The sequence below is a fragment of the Augochlora pura genome, chromosome 6 (genome assembly GCF_028453695.1).
Source record: "Augochlora pura isolate Apur16 chromosome 6, APUR_v2.2.1, whole genome shotgun sequence".
NCBI lineage: Eukaryota > Metazoa > Arthropoda > Insecta > Hymenoptera > Halictidae > Augochlora > Augochlora pura.
Genome location: NC_135777.1, coordinates 9,134,925 through 9,153,362, shown reverse-complemented (window position 1 = coordinate 9,153,362; position 18,438 = coordinate 9,134,925). Strand labels below are relative to the sequence as shown.

At 29.7% G+C, this 18,438-nt stretch overlaps 4 protein-coding genes across 5 annotated transcripts; 3 read left to right on the top strand and 1 right to left on the bottom strand.

Moving 5' to 3' along the window:
* The first annotated feature begins 1,270 nt into the window (after positions 1 to 1,270).
* LOC144471174 (sorting nexin-25) lies at positions 1,271 to 5,469 on the top strand. Its single transcript, XM_078182988.1, has 11 exons — positions 1,271 to 1,625; positions 2,187 to 2,497; positions 2,578 to 2,747; positions 2,823 to 3,217; positions 3,286 to 3,676; positions 3,742 to 4,046; positions 4,129 to 4,386; positions 4,464 to 4,597; positions 4,668 to 4,907; positions 4,981 to 5,263; positions 5,337 to 5,469. The coding sequence occupies exons 1-11, from the start codon at positions 1,404 to 1,406 to the stop codon at positions 5,403 to 5,405; spliced, it is 2,778 nt and encodes a 925-aa protein (XP_078039114.1). The 5' UTR covers positions 1,271 to 1,403; the 3' UTR covers positions 5,406 to 5,469.
* Positions 5,337 to 10,962, bottom strand: L(3)80fg (dnaJ homolog subfamily C member 16 l(3)80Fg). 2 transcript variants are annotated; one of them, XM_078182989.1, is made up of 12 exons: positions 10,483 to 10,962; positions 10,220 to 10,286; positions 9,949 to 10,142; positions 9,576 to 9,856; positions 9,302 to 9,492; positions 8,885 to 9,219; positions 8,501 to 8,804; positions 8,285 to 8,433; positions 7,982 to 8,206; positions 7,704 to 7,917; positions 7,532 to 7,639; positions 5,337 to 7,450 (listed from the first exon to the last, which is right to left on the bottom strand). In XM_078182989.1, the coding sequence occupies exons 1-12, from the start codon at positions 10,734 to 10,736 to the stop codon at positions 7,325 to 7,327; spliced, it is 2,448 nt and encodes an 815-aa protein (XP_078039115.1). In that variant the 5' UTR covers positions 10,737 to 10,962; the 3' UTR covers positions 5,337 to 7,324. The 2 variants fall into 2 exon arrangements, with proteins under 2 accessions (XP_078039115.1, XP_078039116.1); XM_078182990.1 differs by lacking the exon at positions 10,220 to 10,286 and having other exon boundaries at positions 10,483 to 10,569.
* A 1,220-nt stretch (positions 10,963 to 12,182) lies between these two features.
* Positions 12,183 to 13,223, top strand: LOC144470958 (MICOS complex subunit Mic10). Its single transcript, XM_078182567.1, has 3 exons — positions 12,183 to 12,491; positions 12,579 to 12,626; positions 12,964 to 13,223. Exons 1-3 carry the CDS (start codon positions 12,413 to 12,415, stop codon positions 13,110 to 13,112), a joined length of 276 nt encoding a protein of 91 aa, XP_078038693.1. The 5' UTR covers positions 12,183 to 12,412; the 3' UTR covers positions 13,113 to 13,223.
* A 729-nt stretch (positions 13,224 to 13,952) lies between these two features.
* Rb (adaptor related protein complex 3 subunit ruby) lies at positions 13,953 to 18,322 on the top strand. Its single transcript, XM_078182987.1, has 10 exons — positions 13,953 to 14,236; positions 14,489 to 14,564; positions 14,633 to 15,214; positions 15,290 to 15,586; positions 15,681 to 15,948; positions 16,031 to 16,750; positions 16,831 to 17,127; positions 17,200 to 17,471; positions 17,537 to 17,901; positions 17,982 to 18,322. Exons 1-10 carry the CDS (start codon positions 14,103 to 14,105, stop codon positions 18,127 to 18,129), a joined length of 3,159 nt encoding a protein of 1,052 aa, XP_078039113.1. The 5' UTR covers positions 13,953 to 14,102; the 3' UTR covers positions 18,130 to 18,322.
* The last annotated feature ends 116 nt before the right edge of the window (positions 18,323 to 18,438 follow it).

Genomic DNA, 18,438 nt, shown 5'->3' with positions numbered 1-18,438 from the left:
TCTAATTTTCTCTTTCCTAATTTATATGGTATATTTCAAACGACTCATTGTGTTTTGCCATCACTATGACCTTATCGTTTTTCCCTCTTACGAAGGTACCGCCATTTTTATTTATCTTAACAATGGCCTCGAAATTTTCTGTTCTATTACTCCAATTTGTTGTAACACTGTTATTATATTAATCTCGTAGTTGTGTCTTTTTACTAAATTGCGCCTTAATTTTTTGCAAGTCAATTTTTAATTATTTCAAGTGTGTCCTCATCAAGAGTAATCGTTTCCACTATTCTCTTCTAGACGATTGATCTTCCTTATCTATTTTTAGGTCCCACTATATTTACGCTGTAGTACCCTTGACATCTGGTACATAAAAAAACCCATTGTTTTCACTCAGAACCTGACCTCCAGCAGTATTGTGAAAACTGCATACGCAATAGGGGGTGGTTGTACGCAAACCAAGGTCGATTACATCATCTGGTATAATGATGACGGTCTACGAATAACTATAAAACATGTTGTGCCTTATTTAGCTATATATTTATATTTTTTGAATTTGAGATCATTTTGTCCTATCTGTATATTTAAAAAATGTTCAGTTGAATATTTCAAGGTGAGGGAAAGAAAAAGTTAAGAAAGAAAGAAAATTGATTATATTATGTTACAATTTTTTTAAATATTTATACTAAATACCTTGCCTTTTTATGAATAAAAGACAACTAAAAATTAATAAAAAGCTAAACTAAACAAACGTATAGCATTTCGGTGTAAATATAAAATGTCACAATTAAATTTTGCAAATATAAACAAACGATTTTCAGATTACATAAACAATTTAAAAAATTGTGTACGATTAACGTAACTTTTCACTAATTTATGTTAATTAATAATACAAACTAATTATGCATATGTTTTTATTTTATACTTTCGTATTTTTAAAAAAATAAAATTAATCTAAAATATTTTATACATATGTTATAAATATTTATACATATTTTATACATATCATGTACACATTTATTGTAACCGTGTTCATAACAGCGTACGCAAATTTATTTACGATAACACGAAAATTGTCTACCAACAATTTTGATATCATAACTGAAACGTTTAAAATTGTTATATCATTTAACATTAAATATTATTAATATGTACAATGTTTTTCGAACAGTTTTTGAAAACTGCAATTTTATTGGTCTTAAATCATGTGGTGAGAAAGTGTCATCTTTCGTGTGTATCTTAAACTTAAACATTAGTTTACGACTTCACGACAGTTCATGATCAACTGCGATCGACGATGATGATGATGATGTCATTTGCGGTCTCTTGTCATACAACCGAATTGATTTTGCAAATACAAGATTGAAGATGTAATATTTGTTGTCACATAATTAGAATAAGAAGAGACAATGGTATCGGTCGGTATTTTGTGTATTCCATTTGTTACCGCATTCTTCTATTGGAATAATTTAATATGGTGCTACATATTCGGAGTGCTAACCATATCATGTTTCTGCATGGGATGTTTGATTGTTATATTCATAAACATTGCTCTTTCTCCAAAACACCAAACTGGTGCAGGCACGTTGAAGACTGTTGCGGAGATCGATGCTTTTCATAATTTGTTAATGGTATGTTTATAGAAAAATAGATTTACATAGACTAATCTGTAAGAATTCGAAGCAAACAGAATTCATTTACTATGTTTTTTAAACTAAAGTATTATTGAATCTACGATAAAAAGATTTATTGTTGATTGTACCTCACTAATGCAGACTATATTATACAAAAAGATGTTATATTCTTGTTTGTCACAAATACATACATGTATAACTAATATGTTAAAAGTATCAATTTTTATATAACAATGTTAAATTTATTTCCCTACACATAATGTTATATTTGCTGTAATTAATGATGTTGAAAAACCTTTGTTCTACGAGCTTTTTTACTGATACATATGGATAAGATAACAATTATCAGATAGAAATAATAGTCATTCCTTTAGATTTATGGATTCTAATATTTTTACTTTATGTTCCTTATGATACTTATGATATATTTTCCAATGTTCCTTGTTTTTAGAATAGATAATCTTTGTTAAATATGATACTCTATAGGAAGCTAATAAATATATTATGGACTAAATATATTTTCTAACTATTATCATTAATTATTTTATATAATTTCAGAAGGGATACACAATTCCAACTTCAAATCCTAAAAAGCATGCTAAGTACCCATTGGTTTTCACTCGTATGGTGGATGGAGCTCTACAAAATCTATTGGATTTAATTTTTCAAGATTTTATTGGTCTCTGGCTTAGTGAATTGGCTTTCAATCCTGAGCATACAATAGACAATATGAAACAAGATCTATGGGGAGCAATTCAAAGTCTTCATAGCCGTTTATCTAAAGTTGATCACACAAAATTAGTTGTTTGTAACATAGTAAACAAGATAACTTTTCATTTTGAAAAGATTAGAATTGCTCAAGCAGCTTCGTATGTACAGTCAAATTATTTTAACCATTATATGTGATAATGATTAACAAAAATTACATGTTTTCTTTATTAATGAATAGATCAGAAGGTGAAGATCCAGTATTTATTTTATCAACGCATTTAATGTCACCTACATCTGAATTAGATTATTTGAGAAGAGTCTCTGAATTATACATTTTACTTTTGTTACCACGTTCTTATTCCCTTGTACCAATAAAATATTTATTAAGGGAAATTCTGGCATGTAAAAGTAAGTTCAATGCAGAACTTATATATTTATAGAAGTATATGTTAAATATATATCTCATTTATTATGTATTTGCAGTTTTAAAACCGGCAATAGATTTAATAACTGATCCTGATTACATTAATCAAAAGATTTTATCTTATATTGATCAACAACAACTTGCTGAAGCAATGCATAGGAAAACGTATGAATATGCTGAATCGTTTGAAGACTTTATACGCATGATTAAAAGTTCTAAGGATTTAGAAGTTTTAAAACATATCAGGTACAATATTGTGACCGAAATTATGCAAGCGACGACAATACAAAATGTGAAACGAGCACAAGGTTTAGATCCTGACAATAATGCATTTGGAAAGTCTGATGCTATTCAAGCTAGAAAATTAAAGAGGTATATCAGTCAACTGACGTATGCTAAGAATACATGTGAATGTCACATGCAATCACTAGGATGGAATGGATATACAGTTCAGGTTGCAAAAATAGTTTTCTTTATTGTTTCTGACAACTAATAGTTATATTTAATAAAAATGTTTTATAGGCTAATGATACATTACCATTGCAATATATCTTGGATAATGTAATTGGTCGAAGACATCTTTCACAATTTTTGGAACAAGTTGCTAGTCAAGATTTGATTGGATATTGGGCAGCTGTGCAAGAATTACGCAATGCTGATAAGTCCCATTGGCATCAGTTGGGTGCAGAAATTTTTTATACCTATATTACATCTCCTACTGCTGAAATAAAAGTTGACAGATCTATCCGGAAAAAGATGGAGAGTTTTTTGTTAGGTGACATAGGACCTAATGTATTCTATGAAGTACAACACAATGTTGTTAAAATTTTGGAACAGAAATATTACCCATCGTTTGTAGTCAGTGAACAATATAAAAATATGCAGCAAGCATTACTCAGTGAAAGAACAGATGGTTAGTATGAAAATCTTAACATTGAGAACTCAATTTAATTAAACATCATACGCATAATTTTTTAGATTTAACAGAAGATCGTCGTATAGCAGATGGAACACTATCAGAAAATGTTTCCTTACTTGTTGGAGAACATTCAAATTACGCTCGTAGTAAATTAGATCAGTTACAAGAGAAACTGAACAACAAAATGCAGGCTTTACAAGCACTGAAAGCTTCATTAAAACCGGAAAGTAAAGTTTTGAATTTCTTGGCTAAAGAAGTTGAATGGTTGCAAAATGAGAAAAGGCAACTAGAAGCACATTTAACTCATACAGAAATGTGGGCAGAGCACCTGGGTCACTGGCGAGCAGAAGTACAAAGTGCAGAAGTAAGTCAAGGGTAAATTATTCATCAGTAAACAGAATAAATAAGGTCTAAGTATTTTAATGGAACAAATATTTATTAAATAGATACTAGACAATGGAGAATCACCACAATTTGTTTTGGTTGTTCATATGGCCGAAGATGAAAATAATAGTGACAGTATTTGCAGTGGTTGGGTGGTGTTGAGGAAATTACAGGATTTTCAAGATTTACACAGGAAACTTCGTCAACTCTGTTCTAATATAAAAAATTTAGATTTACCATCACAACCTTTAAAATTCTTTGGGAAATCTGATAAGAATACGTTAGACAAAGCAAAAATACAAATTCAGAAATATTTAAATGCAAGTCTTTTAAATATTATCTATATTTAATTCATTATATTAGTCAATTCAACTAATATTGCATTTATTATTTCCAGTTTGTTTTAGAAGATGAAAAACTTAATCAAAGTGAAGCTTTATATACATTTCTTAGTCCAAGTTCAGAACACTTGAAACATGCGCCTCCCTCTCCTAAAAAATCTCGTTTTTCTTTATCAACGTTATTTAAAACGTATGAAAGTATATATTTGATATAAAATATCATTTAATACCATGATAACCATTTGAACAATTTATTTTAGGTCTAGTACTAACAGTGATATTCGCGATAAAGATGATGAAGAGGATTACTCTCTTTTGTTGGATGATACTGATAGTGCACGATCAGTCACAGACGGATACTTAAGTTCTAATAAAGATGCAATAGCAGAACCTCTATATACACTTTTGGGTGAAATTTTTGATTTAAGAGGGGTATTTCGATGGCTGAGGCGATCATTAATTATTTTCGTTCAAATTACTTATGGTCGAACCATCAATAGGTATGAATTATAATTTTTTTAATTGTATTACTGATCATGTACAATAGAAAGAAGTGTATGATATACTTTTTAGGCAAATCAGAGACACTATAGCGTGGATATTCTCAGAGCCAATGCTTCATTACTATGTGCAATTATTTACAAAATCTTGGTGGCCAAATGGCCACTTAGTGTCTGCTAATGTTCTTCGTTCGGATGAAGAAAAATTAAAGACGCGAGGTGAAGCGCGAAGACAGTTTTTAAACAATGTACCTGAAGTATTAACTAATTTGGTTGGCGCTCGGAATGCTGAACGTGGGGCAATTAAAATTTTTGATTCTTTGCAAAATGTGAATTTAAATAAACAATTATTTTATGTAAGTAACTCTTTATGATAAAAATTTATCATTTTTAATTGGTATGCCGAACATATATACTCTTTTGTTACAGGACATCTTTGAGATTGTGATGTATGAGGTGTTTCCAGAATTGACAGGAATAAAACATTCATTACAGTGAAATATATCTATGAGTACTTTTTATACATATTGTTAAAAAATTTTGTCCTTACATTTTGTAAAATCAAATCAACAAAATTTTACTCACATATCTTTATTTCGCCATGTTTTAAATATTTTCATAGAATGTATACACAATGTAAACAATTTTTTATACATCACTCTTTTCCATGCATTTAAAGATTTAGAAGATAATTTTGTAAAATATGATTGAATTGTACATACAATGAACATAATAAATATTTATTTTCAGTCATCACATAAGCCAAGTCATTTCTTACCATGATACGCGTTAGATGTATACATGAGTAGGTTGAATTTCCTTAATAAGACATTCATAAAGTATCACATGTGCGTTGCTGTTTGTATAAGAAATTGGAAATGTATCAATCGTAATTTGTAATCTGCAATATAACATTCTTTAATATTATTTTTTTGAAGAGATTATAGACAGACTATATTTTTCTAGATTAAATACTACATGTATTACTATGTCATTATAAAATCTTTTAATTTGTAAAACAATACCAATCTTTAAAACAAATAATAAATAAAAGGCACCCAATAAATAAAATACACCACGATATATTACCCCTTTATACTTTAATTTACAAATATAATTCATTTTATATATAATTTATAATAACATAAAAATAGGTATATATCAACGATGAACGTATACTATATATTCTATTTTACTTAACAGAAGTATGAAAGTGACATTATTTATGTGATGACTCGGTATTCAAATGAATAGCGTTGTGATATCGACTTTCTTAATTATTCAAAATATAATTTAAAGATATACATCACTTAAGTATAGCTGAAAAGGGACTAGTTTTTTGTATTATTTAATATTAAAGTATTGTTCTATGAGAATATTAACCATTCTCTTTCGATCAACTATAAAGTATCTATTTTTTTAATCTGCATATGATTTGTATAAAGCACGTATCATTAGTTATTATTGTTATTTTTATTATTATAATTATGAATTTTCGCTTAGAACGAGATAATAGATGTAGAAATATGTTTGTTGCCAGTTTCAACGATAAATAAAAATATAAGATTCAAAAAATGTACAAGATAACATAAATCGCGGGAAAGACAAAAATACATTCTTAAATATAAACGCGATATACACAAAGTTTGATAATAAAAATCTTCGCAGCGTTGCATCTTTTTGCAAATCCATATCAAATGTAAAATTAATAATAAAAATTATCACGACAAATATATAATTGGTAATGACATACTTTTACAGATACAATCGATATTAAACTGTGTAACACAGTATATAGATTCGTTTAAACAATTTTAAAATATTCATTAAAAGATAGCATATCAGTCAAAAAATAATTATGTCCAGGAACTTTTATTTTATCAAACTTTGTATGTATAATATGGAAAGTAAAGATTGCTCTAATGTTCTGTTATAGAACAAATACCATACATTATGTCAAGAGAAATCGAAATGAATGGAAATTATTGACATATTACAAATATATAAATATATAGTGCCTAATATTTAAACAAATAATATAAATACTGTTATGTCTTTAATGGCATCGACTAGAATTATTTATGGTAATATTAAAAATTCAGAGATTATCATTACTTACAATAACTGATCCAAATAATGCAAAGTTTAAATCTACCAGAATTTTATCGACTATAATGATATAGTATGAAATTTTGTTCAATTGCAGTAAATGGAGTATCTAAAATCTATGTATACGGAACATCGTGAGTAACTTTAGAAATTATGTTTCATATACAATGAATATGTTTTAAGTTTGGACAAAAGTAAAGATGTATTTCTTCAATTATTGGACTTCCAATTGAAATATGTTGACTAGTTGGATCCCTTTCGCTATTGCTAAAAGTATACACATTACAATAATGCATACCAGTGTTTAATTACTTGGCAGTGAATTCGGGCCAATAGTTTACATAATAACGATGTGTTAAACCTTCAAATAATCTGTCTAGCCACATAGGTAGACCATCCAGAAGATTATCTTGATATAAAACATTGTTTCCACACTGTAAAGAAAGTAATTTACATAAATTATTCAAACTTTCTTTTAGTAAAAAAATTTCCAACAAATTATATTTATTTGATACCTCATCTTCAGAAAGGTCGGATTCATTAGAACTGTTAAAACCAATAAATGCACCAGCTTCAGCATCATCTACTCGTCTCGTTAATTGTTTTGTCATTCGTTCCATTCGCTACAAATATAATTACTGATAACCATTCTTTTATTTTCTATAAATAAATTTTTTCAATGTATACCTTGGAACCTTTGCCTTTACTGCATTCTGGATGTTTGGCATGGTACATACAAAAATATTTACGGTGCCCATTTAATGATAGTACAGTACCGACACAATTTTTGGCATTTATATTTAATTCCTTTTGTTCTGGCAAAGTGAGGGATAGCAATTTTTTATACCAATCTAGTCCTCTCTCAAGAGACATGAGCCCAAACATAAGGGTCTTATTTTTTCTATATTAAAGGACAGAATAGATGTATTTTGATGTAGTGACACAATTGAACTTTATCAACTCACCTATAAGGCCACACAGCTTTATGAAAAGCTGGCAATAATTTTAGTCTACTTTGAGCATCAACTAATAGTATAATGGTTCTACAGCCTGGTTTTAATAGTCGAACTAAACCATTATATTTTTCTGCGCGTAGATCATGTAATCGTAATTGCGGCTGTAATGGTGTTGATTTACTGGTATCCTTACATTGAGCACGTTCAGCTTGAACACTCGCTTCTTCTAATTTCCTGCAATGAAATATCATATTCAGAAACTCGTTTCATGATGAAGGTTATGTCAAGTTTTTATAATTTTTAACTACTCACACTAAGTATGACATTCCATATCCAGCAGCACCGATTAATATTAGAGTAGCAATTACGGATACTAAAGGCAAAATCTGCTCTTTAGTAAGACTATCCGATATATAATCTACAGCTAACAATGCCTTGCCAATAAGTTTATCTACAGTACCCTATAGAAGAAATTAAATTAAAATAGCTATGCACGTTGATCATCAAAAAGATTCAAGTATTATTTACCTGTGCATGTTCATCAGCTAATTCTCCTACAACTGCAGCATATGGTAACGCTTCAGTTGCTCGCAATAATCTTTGTATAGTCTGTTCCAAATTTCGACGTGTTTCGTTCCACTGATTCTCATCTTGAGCGGCTTCTACCCAACCAGTAGGTAACCACTCGTACTTTAGATGATTTGCATCTCTTCTCCAGATAATGACAATATGTAACAAAGGTTCTAAGGGACTACCTTCACCTGTTGACAGTGCTGATACAAACTCTGGTTGTGTATCTTTAAATACATATGTGTATCTGACTCGCTCAGTGCTATAAATTTGAATGAAGCAATTGTTATATGCTGACATAGTTCTTAAATGAATTTAACTATACTCCTACAACAGTATTACCTGTACGATGATTCCAATGCTGCCTGCCTAAATTTATGTCTTGCAAAATCATGAAGAGGATTATTTTGTTGAGATATTAAAACTGCACACAATCGTTTTTGTGGTCTTAACCATTCAGGAGGACATACAGAGTCCAACATTGCTTGGTTTGAAAGTCTTGGTAAAGCAAGGAATTTATTGTTTGATATAATGTTGTGCATTGTATCACTAGATATATCCTTCATACTAACGGATGCCATAGGTTTCTCAGAATTTTCATTAAATAATAACAAAGTATCTAAGTCTGCAGAAATCTTATACTGTGTTACAATAGATTCAGTGTCTTCATTTCCAGTCTATAAAAATTAAAGCATACCACACTGAAAGGTTAAATACTTCTTAAAATACTTATCATACAATTCAATATAAAATTTTTACCTGAACAAACCCAAATGCAACACGATCTCTGTAGTAAAATGCAATAAATAGATATCGTAATCGTATAGATTCTTTCCTATCAAAAATTAAAGCTCGAATTCGATTATCTAACCATCCTGAGAGAAAATTGTCTACATTGTTTTCATTTATGGTAGGTATCAATTTGTATGGAAATTTGCTGCGTAAGAAGTCTGAAATATGAAAAACATGTAAAATTTAATGATAAAAATTAGCATATTATTTAGAGTACTCAATTTATATTTCAAATACGAACCAACAATCTTTTGCACACTGAAAAGTGATTCTTTATACACACTAGTGCGACCCTCTATTGTCACAACAAGGCATGGCACAGAATGAATACTTAATCTTCTTGCCAATGCAGATTCTTTTTCAGCATGTGCAGTTGCTAAACCAAGACCCAATGGTTCTAATTCATCGACCAAACGGCGCCACGTTGGTTCTACTTTTAAACATGCAAAACACCAATCCGAATAAAATAACATTATATATGGTGTACGAAAAGTTTTTGGTATTATTACATTTTCAAATGATCTGCAATAAATATATTTATATTTAAAATATCACAGAAGGTAACATAAATGCATTGAATTTGCACAAATTTTATCATAAAAAAATATACAAACCGATATGTGATGCTCATCTTATAAAAGAGTGAAATATCTCGAGTTTGGTAATGGAATTTGAAATTTCCACTAAATAATTCTTCCAATGGGTCAAGAACATTAAATTGACTACTATCTCTTCTTTGTCTGGGAATACTTTCTTCCGTAATTCCATGATTATCAAATTTTTTCCTCCTTTCTGGATCTGTCAAAATCTGTGGAAATAAGTGATTAACATAACATACATTAAATTATACATAATATATCCTACATGACAGAACATTAATTTCACCTCATAAGCCTTTGTGATCTCTACAAATTTATTTTCTGCAGCAGGATGATCAGTTTTATCAGGATGCCTAAAGAAGTGACATATAATTTGCAAACAATGAGCAGATATTTTGATGTCTGTGATGAGTACAGTACTAAATATAAAATGTTATTTTTATTAATAGTATGGCTTTATTATATATAAATTGTTTGTAGAACATAGAAAATCGAGAATAGACGTTTGCAACTTAACAAAAAATAAAATATAATCACACCAATAATTACCATTCTTTCACAAGATTTTTATACGCCTTTCGAATTTCTTGTAAGGTTGCACGTTTGTGAACACCTAAGATTTTATACGGGTTTCCCAATGATTCGATCCCACCAGCCGACGACAATAAATTTGTTGTTATAATGAAAATCACGATAAAAAATGAGAACCTCATTAATAATTCTATATTAACCACTCTTCTGTTAATGTTATCCGATCGTTTGCTTACTGACTGCGAGGTTCTTAAAAAATTAATCGATAACATTATTTGTGATGCAGTTTTAACGTGCGTGTATGTCTATCGAATTATACACTTTAACATGAAGTCAACATGGGCTAAAACTATCCCGTTTTCTCTTTACAGTGTTTAGCAAACATGTTCAGCACAAATTTTGGCTTATTTTTACGCCGGAAACTCTGTCATTGCAGATTTATAGTGATGTTTCTGCATGACCATGTTGTCAAATCGGATATATACAGTGGACATTAAATCCTAGAATGCTCTAGTAGAAGGGTAGGATCGATTACAAGAGGGCGCTAAAATAGATAACATTTTTCTTTCCACACTTTTCAATTTCTTTCTAAATATTTATTTTATGCGATACAGTAGAATAAAAACTGAATATATTTAAGCACACAGAAATCCTATAATATCATTCTTACAATTTATACTACATTATAAGATCAGTTACTGAGTTTGTTAAGACAATAAAATATGCATAGATACGACTTTTACTCGCATGTACAGTAATGAGTCCTACTCTCGCACAACTCCAGGCCGCAGCTCGATCCATTAGCGGGGGTTAACATAAAAATTTTCTTTGTTCTGATGGGCTGGTAAGATACTGGTGAACAGAGTTACCCTCTAATCAAAGAAAAAGGAGGGAAAACAGCGAATAAGTAAGCGAGCATGAAATCAACACAACTACTTGTGAATAAGTTGCACCGAGAACGTGATAGCGGTCTTATTCTTCTCGTGCATCCACTCAGTAAAATAAACGCAAAAATATACTTCACAAATATGTTTTTGAGAATTCTATGAGGTAAGAGGTTTTATTATTTGAAATTTCTTTAAAAATCGAATTTCGCGCTGTGTGACTCTGATGGCGCGCCAACCGAATGGATGCACGAGATCCTCTAGCACGGTAAAGTAAGACAGGCTACATCGTTTGTCGATTCACACAACATTTACTTATTCACACGTAGTTTTACTGATTTTATGCTCTCTTTTTTATTCGTTGTTATCCCTTCTTTTTCTTTGATTGTAAAGGCAGTTCTGTTACCAGTAAATTACCAACCAATCAGAGTAAAGAAAATTACTATATATTAACTCTTGCTAATGGATCAAACTGCGGCCTGGAGTTGTGCGGGAGTAGGAACCGTTACTGAACGAACGTACAATTATGTACATGTACATATAATTAACAAAAATCTGCAAAATTTCGCTTCCTTGAGCTAGTATTTTTCTATGGCAACTTTTACATAAGAAGTCACTAGATACATAGTAATTTCATAGTTAAATTTGACTAGCTCGTGGCGCGTGTATGGAACCTGAGCGAGCGGATTCTATTGAAATTAATCAATCTGCAAGACGAAACAATTGTTTTATTAATGAGATACTAAATAAATAACACGTAATTAGACTGAAAACAATCTCCTCCTTTATTATGTTCAAACATGTAACAATAATGTACCGTGTACGAATCGTCACACCTACGATTTGAATGAAATGGGAACTCTTAATTGCATTGGCCTTCTCTACATCACACATTTACGTTAAATATACATCTATATTACTGAAAAATATTAACCAAAGAGACAACAAATCATTTTAATATATCTTTGACAAACAATCAATGTTTCGATAATCTTTTGCGGTATGATATGAAACTTACGTATGACATAACATCCAATATTATAGATCTACTTTAATACAGAAAAATGGCTGGTACTACTTGGACTGAAGACGAAATTGGACGAAAATGGGATAGATGTTTCACAGATGCACTTCTTAAATTAGGTAAATATTCTCTTGTATTCATAAATCTTATTAAGTTTTAAAGAAATATTGAGTTTTATTGATATTAATACCGTGATGTTTCTTTAGGTGGAGGAACTGTACTTGGTGGTGTATTTTCCCTGTTTTTTTTCAAACGTAAGGCACAATTACTTTAATATTCATTTCATTACAAAGTAAGATAATTCCGTTTTTAACCGCAAGATTTATAGTTTATTAATATTGTACTTGTAGCCCATGTTACCCTAACATTGATATTTTATGACATGATTTTGAAGGTTAAAATAACACGATTCGTGACAGAAAAATGTACTTAAATTTGTTTTTTTAAAGATGTAGAATATGATTATACATTTCAGCGTACATAATTATAAAAATTGAGATATCTTATTTTTCAAAAATATGTCATTGTGCATGGGTATAGGTTATGTATCATTAACTCATATATGTATATGAAATTATTAATGTTTTGTAGGTAGAAAATGGCCTGTTATAACAGGAGCAGGTTTCGGATTAGGTATGGCATATTCTAATTGTCAGGAGGACTTAAATTCAACAGTAAGACTACAAACATCTAGAGACTGCAGCAAAGTTTCTAAAGATGCAGCAAAGAAGAATTCATAGCGAGCTTTATTTACAAAAATTGTTATACTGTTACTGAACATGATATAACACTAATAAACTAGTTGAACTTGTATTATAGTATCATATAAAATAAAAACTTAATAGTTTTAATTTATTGTGTTCAATTTGAAAAGAATAAATTAATGCAAGATTTTTTGTTATCGTTTATATTGTCTTTGACGTACACCATTATTTTATTCATAACTCTTAATAATATCTTAAATAAAAGATTTGGATTCAATATTTGTATAAGAACAAATTTTCTTTACAACAAAAATATCTTTTATTGCAACCTAACCTTTTTACAAACGATAGAAGAAAATATCACCACATTGAAATGAATAAAATTGATTTGTTTTTTATCATAATTGCATTAAGTTTGTATCTAAGTTCACGTTATCAAATATATACAATGTACACAGGTATGAGTAGTATTTATATAATCAAGGAACTGTTATTATAATAAAAATATCTAGATTAGTATTTAAAAGTTATTCTATGTAAATACTGCTGTAATATTATTTATTATTTTTATTGTTATAATAAATATTATTGCTGTACAAAAACATGAGTGCAAAGAAGGCTTTGTTTCTAGTAACTTGTCACTAGAGAGGCTGTTGGCACTATACATTGCTTCGTGAAAGTTTTAATATTTTAATTTCCATTTTAATAAATATTAAGTTTGTTACTTACAATTATAGTTTTATTTATGAATAATACGTAAAACATAAATATTTATGACAAATTGATAATGCAAAAATTACGTATCAAATAGTTCATTTGAATTCTGATTCGATACATTTCGATATTTGGAACGAGTGCATTATTACATGAGTGGGTCGGATGTCGGATTGGATCTAAACATATCTAAGCAAGATGGATAGGTGCTAATCTTCAGTAAAAGCATCCTACTGTCAATTTTTAAAGAATTTTGTGAATTATACTCTAATCCGTATCAAAATTCATTGGTGTTAAGTAGAAAATAAGAAAATGTTGACCGCTGCTGCAAATTCAATATCAAATAACGGAGGATCATACAGTAATGACAGATCGTCAAGTACTGCTGATCCAGAACTCGCAACTGATCCTGCTTCTGGAGGATTTTTTCACTCTGATTATAAAAAGTAAATATCAAATTCAACATTTATATTGTCCTAACCACAAATATTTTATTTGTAAAAAGTATTCCTATAGAGATCTGATGCTTTTTTTTAACATGATATAGTACTTCAATATTTTAAAAGAAATACAAATGTTTTAAACAGAATATTTGTAATTTTGTGACTTTATTTCGTTGCTATTATGCACTTATTAGAATAAAATATGTTGACATACTGTACGTAGCTATGCATTTTCAAACTGTTTCTTTAAATTAGGCACGATGATTTGAAACAAATGTTGGATAGTAGTAAAGATGGACTTAAGCTGGAAGCTATGAAGCGTATAATTGGGGTAATAAACCTTTTGTAATAGATTGATCTCATTTGAGAACAATAAATAAAATAAGATATTTCTTACAGATGATAGCAAAAGGAAGAGATGCGTCAGAATTATTTCCTGCTGTAGTAAAAAATGTTGTATCAAAAAACATTGAAGTCAAGAAATTAGTTTATGTGTACTTAGTCCGTTATGCAGAAGATCAGCAAGATCTTGCACTGTTATCTATTTCTACATTCCAGCGAGCTTTGAAAGATCCTAATCAATTAATAAGAGCCAGTGCATTGAGGGTACTTTCAAGCATACGTGTATCTATGATTGTTCCTATTGTAATGCTTGCTATTAAAGATTCAGCTAGTGATATGTCGCCATATGTCCGTAAAACTGCAGCACATGCTATTCCTAAACTTTATTCATTGGACTCTGAACAGAAAGAAGAACTCATAAGTGTTTTAGAAAAGTTACTTTCTGATAAAACTACTTTAGTTGTGGGTTCAGCAGTGATGGCTTTTGAAGAGGTTTGTCCAGAGAGAATTGATTTGATACATAAGAATTACAGAAAGCTTTGTAATTTATTAGTAGATGTTGATGAGTGGGGCCAAGTTATTATAGTCAACATGCTTACAAGATATGCAAGAACACAGTTTATTGATCCAAACATAGATGTGTGTATAACTTTTTGAAATTACAGATATTAAAATATATACATGATTTATATTTTTTGACAATAACTTTTATAGAACATAGAAGAAGATGAAAACCGCCCATTTTATGATTCTGATTCTGATTCATCAAACACTAAAAAGCCAAAACTGTCACTAGATCCTGATCATCGTCTGTTACTAAGAAATACAAAACCTCTTTTACAAAGTAGAAATGCTTCTGTGGTAATGGCAGTGTCTCAATTATACCATCATACAGCACCACGAAGTGAAGTCATTAGTGCTGCTAAAGCACTAATACGGTTACTAAGAGGGCATAGAGAAGTTCAGAGTGTAGTTCTTCACTGCATAGCTAGCATATCAATTACCAGAAAGGTAATGTAAGTACTAATATAATGTACTAAATAAAAATCTTATTTTCTAAAGTAAGACATTTCTACACAGCATAATATTTAATATTTTTGTGTAGGGAATGTTTGAACCTTTCCTTAAGTCATTCTTTGTAAGAACTTCAGATCCTACACATATAAAGCTATTGAAGTTAGACATCCTGACTAACTTAACAACTGAAACTAGCATTGGAGTTATATTGAGAGAATTTCAAACTTACATCTCCAGTAGTGATAAAGAATTCGTGGGAGCTAGTATACAAGCAATTGGTAGATGTGCAAGTAATATAAAAGAAGTGACTGATATTTGTCTAAATGGTCTTGTTTCACTATTAAGTAACAGGGATGGTAAATATGAATTTAATATCCACTATTTATAATTTATAGTATTTATTCATTATTTTATGTTTCTTATATCTTTCTTATTCAGAGGCTATAGTAGCAGAAAGTGTTGTTGTTATAAAGAAACTCTTACAAACTCAACCGAATGAACATAAGAATATAATAGCTCATATGGCTAAGTTGATGGATTTCATTACTATACCTCAAGCTAGAGCATCAATATTGTGGCTCTTGGGAGAATATTCGGACAGAGTACCCAAAATAGCGCCTGACGTTCTTAGAAAAATGGCTAAGAATTTTGTGAATGAGCAAGATATTGTAAAATTACAGATATTAAACTTAGCTGTAAAATTGTGTCTGAACAATCCTGTACAAACAAAACCATTTTGTCAGTACGTTTTTCAGCTTGCAAAGTATGATCAAAATTATGACATCAGAGATCGCGCTCGTTTTTTAAAACGTTTTATTCTTGACGAAGATGATCCAGTAAAGAAACTTCCACAACTTGCAAAAAGAATATTTTTAGCTCCAAAACCAGCACCAACTCTAACATCGAGGTTCAAAGACTCTGAATTTCAATTGGGTACATTGTCACATTATTTGGATATGCCATGTGCTGGTTACCGCCCATTACCACCTTTCCCTGACGTAGCTCCAGAACCATCTGTAAGGGATGTAATTGGTCTTATTCTTGGTGGTGATATGAGAGATGTAATGGAAGAATATTATGGAAAAGATAAGAAGGACAAGAAGGGAAAAGAAAAAGAAAAACCCTTTTATAGTGACGAAGACAGTATTGGGGAAGATGGTAAATTCTAATTGATATTTTAATTAAATTCAAATTAATATTGTATTGAAATTTGAACTATGAAATTTGTATAATTTTAGCTTTAGCTAACGAAAATGAATCTTCGGATACTTCGTCGAGTGATTCTTCAGATGATGATAGTGATTCATCGGAATATACATCCAGCTCTAATAAATCAGAAAATGATGGCAAGAAAAAGAAATCGAAGAAAGGGTCTGATGAGTCAAATAGCGAATCTGAAAGTGAAGAATCGAATTCAGAAGAATCATCTGAAGAATCTGAAGGGGAGAGCGAAGTAGAGAAACAGAAATCTGCTAAACAAGATATAAAAGAGAAACCGAAAAGTAACATTGATCTCCTTTTGGATTTAGACGATGGTATGATACAAAAATAATGAAAACAAACGTTTAGATGAAAATTTGTGAACTTATATAATATATTGATTCTAGTTATTCCCATGACACCTGTGATGCCATTAAGTACAGGGGGTTTTCTTACTCCAATGAATTCAAACATTTCTAATGATGTGAGAGAAGTGACATTGTCGTTTATTCCAACAAAAAAGTCTGAATTGTTAAATAGTATTGCAGGCCATGGTTTAAAAATTGAGTATAGGTTTACAAGATCACAGCATTTAGTAAGCGCTCATTTAGTTAGTATTGAATTAATATTTTCTAATGATGGTGGCAGTCCTATCAAAGAGATTCATATGGGAACAAAGGTAAATATTTACCATATTAAAAATTTAACTTGTTTCTACTATATTTGAGTTATATTTATTTTTAGAATTTACCAAAAGGTATGCTTTTACACGACTTTACACGAATATCACTGTTGGAAATAAACTCGAATTTATCATCTACATTGGGTATTAATTTTAACGATTCTACTCAACCGGCAAATTTTAATATTGATTTTACAATTGGTGAAGAAATGTATTCGTGGCCAGTAACTATTAAAGCACCAATTGGAGAAATAATACGGGCAGTACTTATATCAGATGATATGTTTGTTACTGAAAAGTCAAAATTGAAAGGTATGAATGAACATACAGCAAAAGTGCAATATACAGGAAGTAAAAAAAATATTCCTCAAATGATTTATGAAGTAGCAAATGTTGCAATGATATCCAATACTGATGAAGAGATGAGGTTGGTATTTATATATTAAAGATTTACTATTTATATGAAATATATATTTATATTATTATAATTCTTGATTTTATTTGTAGATTCACTGCTCACACCGTAGCTTCAAAATCATTGGTGTTAGTGACAATAAAGACGATTGGGAATGAATCTTTGGAAATATGTGTAAATTGCGAGAAATTAATCATAGGTTCTATCTTGTTAAACGAATTAAAAGGCAATTTAAAATAAATGAAATATTTTATACTTACAATCATAAATAAATAAATAAATATATATATATATTAAATATATTTACACTTGTATAAAACAAATACAAAACTTTTATGTTAACTAAACATATATATTTGCATACACATTCAATCTCAGAAATGTATGTTTACTATTAAATATTAAAAATCAACTATAATATGATTGTTATAATGTTATTAAAGTTTTTACGATAAATTGAAGTTATTATTTAATAAAGGAAAATGCCAGCCTATTAAATTGTTGCAAAAGATTTTGTATATTTAATTCTAAATAATTTTAATTAATTCA

Excerpts from the sequence above, each read along its gene's own strand:
- Rb (XM_078182987.1), top strand. The coding sequence starts at position 14,103 with ATGTTGACCGCTGCTGCAAATTCAATATCAAATAACGGAGGATCATAC. Across the intron at positions 15,587-15,680 it reads GCATATCAATTACCAGAAAG|GGAATGTTTGAACCTTTCCT; the intron begins GTAATGTAAGTA and ends ATTTTTGTGTAG. Across the intron at positions 15,949-16,030 it reads ACTATTAAGTAACAGGGATG|AGGCTATAGTAGCAGAAAGT; the intron begins GTAAATATGAAT and ends TTTCTTATTCAG.
- LOC144471174 (XM_078182988.1), top strand. The coding sequence starts at position 1,404 with ATGGTATCGGTCGGTATTTTGTGTATTCCATTTGTTACCGCATTCTTC. Across the intron at positions 4,598-4,667 it reads TTATCAACGTTATTTAAAAC|GTCTAGTACTAACAGTGATA; the intron begins GTATGAAAGTAT and ends AATTTATTTTAG. Across the intron at positions 4,908-4,980 it reads TATGGTCGAACCATCAATAG|GCAAATCAGAGACACTATAG; the intron begins GTATGAATTATA and ends TATACTTTTTAG.
- LOC144470958 (XM_078182567.1), top strand. The coding sequence starts at position 12,413 with ATGGCTGGTACTACTTGGACTGAAGACGAAATTGGACGAAAATGGGAT. Across the intron at positions 12,492-12,578 it reads AGATGCACTTCTTAAATTAG|GTGGAGGAACTGTACTTGGT; the intron begins GTAAATATTCTC and ends ATGTTTCTTTAG. Across the intron at positions 12,627-12,963 it reads TTCCCTGTTTTTTTTCAAAC|GTAGAAAATGGCCTGTTATA; the intron begins GTAAGGCACAAT and ends AATGTTTTGTAG.